We start from the raw sequence: 6,000 nt of genomic DNA on the forward strand, positions 1-6,000 counted from the left end.
CTTTGTTTTCAAGAGAAGTGCTGTTAACTGCAAGCTTTTTAGAGCTTTGCTCAACAAAATGGCTGACCAACAATCCATTCCCTGCTCTTAGAATAACAAGTTCCATGACAGAAAAGAATACAAAGTTTGAATATATTTTGAAAACCAAATGGTTTTCATATATCTCTTGATGCCATCGTTTACCTGAATGCTAAAAGGTAAAAACATCTCAATGTACACAAAGCACAATCTTGGAATGTGGTGTCAAAGAACGAGGACGAAGTATAAACATAAAAACACTGCCTCTTCTTCGTCCAAAAAAATAACAAGTTTCCACCTAAGACCGAGTCGATGTTGGCTCCTACATGTAAAACTTATAGAAGTAAAAACAAAAGAAAAGTCCAATCATTGTGCCTAAGGCACAAACTTTCTTTGGCTCTTGTCATTTGTAGTTGCAAATATTGTCTCCAAAATCAAAACAACAGAAACACTAGTAAGGCTCCACAAACAAGTCGCTTAAAATGACAAAAAACCTTTAAAGATCAAGACGCTTCGGTCATCCAGAAGTTATGGTCATCTGTTGGCGTAAACAACTTCAAAAGTCCAATCCAAAAACAGAGGTATAGCAAAAATCTCCCAGACTTTTTTTCAGGAACAGCTCGCTAATCGTGATACACGCCCCTTTGCCCTTAACTCACTGCGAAATATAATGTACTTTTCTTTTTAGATGTTGTTTTTTAGCCCTGAAGCTGAGCTCCTACACTCGGGGTATTTTTGATTTCCTTTGCGCAAAGCAGAGCAAACAGACAAAGGGAGCTGCGATAGAAACCTGCCAAGTCTCGCCTGGGTTTTTTCTGCCGCTTCTCTCCCTCTCTGCTCCAACACTCTCGGCATGGCAACTTTCCCGAAAAAACCCTGGCGGAGCTCCAGCCTGTGTCTGCCTGTCTGGGTCCCCCTCCCTAAAAAAGCGCCAATTTAGGCAAATTGATCAAAACGAATCTCAAATTAATTTCTCTTCTCTGCCATTTCTCTGCCCCCACCATCCAGATTCACCCATCCTTCCTCTCCAGATGCACATACGTGAGGACATTGGAATGCCAGTCATCCCAATCTCCCCGGTGTCCCTGCATCTCCAACGTCCCTCCTTCGACCGCCCATACGCTCCATCTTTGTTAGCCATCGGCACTCAAGCGTTTATCTGTATCTCACCTACTCTTTCAAATCTGTCTTAGCGGGGAAAAACCCTACTACTATTCTTCTTCTCAGCGCCACTTCGATTCACCGCGTGCCAAAAACAGTACCTCCTGTGCAACTACTGCCATTTTCGTGGACAAGGCAACAAAGATGTGCCAAAGCGCAACTGCCCCAGGGATGCACTTCCAGGAAAAAATAAACTCATATGGAAGCCAAGCCGTAACATTGTACTCAAGTCTAACCACTGCCATCAACACTGTTGCCTTTTGACATTAACATAGCAAATAAACTGGTTCATATTAGATTTATGAATCACATTTCTTCATATATTTATTATAAGAAATTCTACTTTCTTAAGACATTGTCAAAAATGATTTCTTGGTTTAAGCATATACGTCACAAAACTTTGTTAAATATTTGCTGAAAGCATGCAATTTTTTAACATTTCATGGTAAAGTTTCGACTGATAAAATAATCTAATATAGTGGAATAATAAATGTGTTTAAATTTAAGAGACCATTCCAAATGTTCATTTAATTAAAAAAAATCAATCTCAAAGTCATCCAACATAAAAAATATGTATATTTTTACATATACAAATATTACTGTTTTACAGCTTAAAAGTGAATGCAAACTTTTCTTTGAAGTATTTATGTTCTGAACAATACAGAATATCTTCTCGGTTATTTTGACCCTTTTAGTTTGTTTTCATTTTCTGCAAATAAATGCAAACAGAAATAATATTTTTTTACAATTTGGAAGAAATACTATTAGAAACATACAGAATAAAACAAAAATGATAATTTTACCTAAACGCATACCTATAAATAGTCAATTCTGAAAAACAGAAATATTTTTTTCTGCGGCTCTATATGCTATGCCATATTTAGCTTAGATATGTCCCTTGTTAAAATTAAAATAATTTAAAAAAAAAAAGTCAACAACCTCTCAAGAAAACATAAGCAAGCTTTCATTACAATCCTTAACCATTTGAAAGCCAATTCAAAATGGGGAGTGCTGGCAACATTGTTGCATTAATTATACAAGAGCACACTGGAGAAGTACACTTCAAGTACACGGAGTGTTATTAAACCTGAAAGAACTAAAACAGTTCCTAAGCACACAAGGTAAGTGCCCACAAAGTTTTTAGTACGAGCTGCAAAGCTGTTCAAAGAGACATCGTACTGCCCTAAGCTCTGATCTCGCTCCTCCATCTGTTCTGTGGTCTGTAACCTTCATCCAGGTTCATTACAGCTTCAAAGCCAGGCACGTGTGTGTCAGTGTTGCAGAGTGTTACCTGGCAACCTTCCAGCTCAGTGGTGGAGTCCCGTTGCCAAGGGGAAGCCTAGAGACGCGAGAGCTGATAATCAGTTTACTGCGGTCTGAGCGGGTGGATCTCTGCATGGGCACGCTGCGTGCCATTGAACTGAACACCAGTGTGAGTCGCATGTCAAACAGCCTGCGGATGCTCCATAGACGTTTCAAAGACATACACAATTGCAACTTTTAAGCTTATTGTCACCAATCATCACCTACTCTACAGATTCCTTTAAAACGTAAATGAATCTGCAGCTGTCAAACACCTGCGTGAAAAGGCAATGTCCACAAAATTAGGGGGAAAAGTTTCATCAAACCTGATGATACGAGGTTGTGTATTGTTGCAGCTATACTAGCCGTTTAAACGTATTACCACTTTGGGGTGTAACAATATCGAAGTATCGCATATAACAATACCCAAAAATAAGCTATGGCGATATATGTTTTTATTTTTAGCTTAAAATTCTGTTTTATTATTTTTCAGTTTCATCAGTTATATTTTTTATAAGAATTACATAAAGATAGTTCAATTAAACCTGGTTGTCAATTATCGAATCGTGAGATGACCACATCGTTACACTCCTGTTACCACTGTACCCTTAAGTAAAGTACTCACATGATTATTCCTTCTAAAAGTGTACATCTTCTGCGGTTCTCTTTCAAGCGGAACATATACAGAGAAATGTTGAAGAATGTAAAATGGGATATAAAATGTTCGTTTTGGGAACGCTATTCTTAAGATGAATCTTGTGAATCATTCCATGCAATAATTCTGATAAGTTAATTTGAATAAAAGTGGCTGTTTGTCACTTCACTCCCTAGTTCCCTGTGACGTGAACCAGAATATTGTGAACACAAATTCGGGCAGTGAGACATTGATGACAAAATTACCTGCAACAGATTACCAGGTTGAACATTAAATGGACCTGCTGTCAACATCACTTTATTTAACATGCTGTGTGACCAATATATTTTTTCTATCGAGCATTTTGTTTTAGTTGTTAGAAAAGTGCAGTGCCATGAATAGACTTTTTGCAAGGCTACACCATACATAGTTATGAAATATTAAAATACAAAACAGTATAAAGGGTACACAATGAAATGTTTTATCACTTAAAGGGGTGATTCGCCGGAAATACGTGTTTTTCTTTGTCTTCGTTGTGTTATAAGTTGCCCATGCATGTATTAGACACGTAAAATTCCAAAAATGTAAGTGTCGGAACAAAATATGTATTTTATCTAGAAGCGAATGCTCACCCAGACCTCGTGTAACCACACCCCGCCGAATCTACGTCACTTCATAACACGCCCAAATTTAAACGAAAGTAAGGTCGGGCGCTCTAGTCAATCTCATTGTACCGTCGCAGCCTGGTGCTCACTGCAAAAAATTACTTTCTTACTTAGTCTTTTTTCTCGTTTTCCAGTAAAAATGTCTACAAATTCTTGAATCAAGATGCATTTTCTTGATGAGCAAAATTACCGAAATCTTGTTTTTGGGGGAAAAAACGAAATTTCAGTGAATTAGTGCTTAAAACCAACAAAATCTGCCAATGGGGTAAGAAAAATAAACTTGAATTGAGTGACCAAGAGAAAGGTCAACCTTAATTCAAGATTATTTTTCTTACCCTAATGGCAGAATTTTTTCTCGTTTTAAGCACAAATTCACTGAAATTTCATATATTTTTACTAGAAAGAAGACTTATTTTCTTAGGTCAGTATGCTCATTAAGAAAATGCTTCTTGATTCAAGAATGTTTAGATATTTTTACTTAAAAACAAGAAAAAAAGTAATTTTTTGCAGTGCTCCGAGTATGGTAAGAGGCATTACATTTCCGAGTAGTATTCGACCAATCACTACGCACTAGTGAAGTGGCCAATCACAGCCCACCTCGCTTAAGATGGGGGAAATACAGCGTATTTTAACCTTAAATTGTGTAAACACATTGTATTACATCTAAAGAAAACAATAATATTTGTTGTACCCGCGTCACATGACCCCTTTAAATAACCAGAGAGACTAAAAAAATACATAAGGCCATTTCAGGTAACCATACCGAGCATTAGTATAGGGTACAGTGGGTACAGTAGGGTGCACTTGAATGATTTTGAGATGGGACAGCCTTAGAAATGATTAACCCCCAGTGTCTTCTTAACAATGACTGTAGCAGCTAGATGACTTATTTTTCTCCTCCGGTGAATGATGTCACTTAACCGGTTTGATTTAGGATTCATAGCAAGCCTGCTGTTCCCATCAGAGCTCTTCAGTCTCCTCAAAGCAGCATTTCCATTTTTATGTAAGAGACTGAGTCAGCTGTTTGCTGCACTGCAAGTGTGCCTTTTATTGCCCTTTACTACCCTGCGCTCTTGCCTCTGAGGAGAATGATATTGAATATTTAATGCCAAGAGTGTTAGACATATTACTCAGTAAAAGTACTTGAATAACATATTTGTTTTACTTTGTTTTCACTAATAAATTGATGGGGGGAAATTTTTTTAAATGACGTATGACTTGTTTCTAGGTGTCAGGAAAAGTATCTTCAAATAGAGTCAACAAATAAGAATTTAATTATGAGTGTCCGTCTAAAATATAGCGAACCAAATGTCTGGAGTAAACAAATACGCGATTAGATGGTTTCTGTAACGTGTCAGCACTGCGCATGCGCGACACGCAGAGCACTAGTGTCAGTGAGTGTAAACAAAACCCAGCTTCAGCCCCAGAAGACCACATCACATCTTTAATGTAGTATCATTTATCTGTTTTACGTTCTGTACTTCTGTCACTTTAATAACGTTGTACTTCATCGTGACTGAGGAGTTTACAGCGATCCCAGACCAGGAAACATTTTACGTTTGAACGCTGACAACTTGCATAGCCGCGTTAGCACGTTAACGACAAACTCAAAGTCAGTTAAATTCATAAATACGGTACCTGATACTTTCATACTCTGCTCTCGTCCCGGTAAAGCGTCCTCTGGAGATGGCATTTCAACTTTGGAGGACATATCTCCCATCCTGCTATGGATAAAACTACGCCAAAACAAACGCACCGGAGTCCGCGCTACCATGAGGGCAAACACTCTGCACGTGCTGCACTTGTGCGCGCGCAAGCCGGGTTACTTAACAACTGCTTTTTGTTAAATAAGAATGCTTTAATATATAATAATGATAATTTTAACCTTGCGGATGATGTTCCGTTTATGTTTTCGCCAAGTGATAAAAGTTGAGAAGGCATTTTTGAGCTTTGTATTGAATAATACTTTTTAATAAAAATGTGAAACTGTAACGTTATGTGTTTGCACTTTTGTTATTCGATTAATGTGTACCTTTAAAGTTATATCCATAAAATGTAAGTGCATGTTGTATTATCGTTATTTTCTTACATTATTTCAGGAAAATCGCACCTAAGTGTGAAAACAATAACCCAAACACATCATTTATCCACATACATCCAAATCGTTTTATTATAAAGTCCGTAATGTGTAGCAAAGCAAAACAATGAATTAAAAACAAA

General features: G+C 37.5%; 1 protein-coding gene across 1 annotated transcript in view; it reads right to left on the minus strand.

The window, feature by feature from the left end:
• The window catches only part of msraa (methionine sulfoxide reductase Aa), a 76,017-nt gene extending 70,430 nt beyond the window's left edge, over positions 1 to 5,587 (minus strand). Inside the window, exon 1 of the mRNA XM_056764018.1 lies at positions 5,419 to 5,587. Within this exon, the coding sequence (XP_056619996.1) occupies positions 5,419 to 5,554 (136 nt within the window). The 5' untranslated portion in view covers positions 5,555 to 5,587. The remainder of the gene's footprint in view (positions 1 to 5,418) is intronic.
• Positions 5,588 to 6,000: the final 413 nt, after the last annotated feature.

The sequence above is a fragment of the Triplophysa dalaica genome, chromosome 13 (genome assembly GCF_015846415.1).
Source record: "Triplophysa dalaica isolate WHDGS20190420 chromosome 13, ASM1584641v1, whole genome shotgun sequence".
Classification (NCBI taxonomy): domain Eukaryota; kingdom Metazoa; phylum Chordata; class Actinopteri; order Cypriniformes; family Nemacheilidae; genus Triplophysa; species Triplophysa dalaica.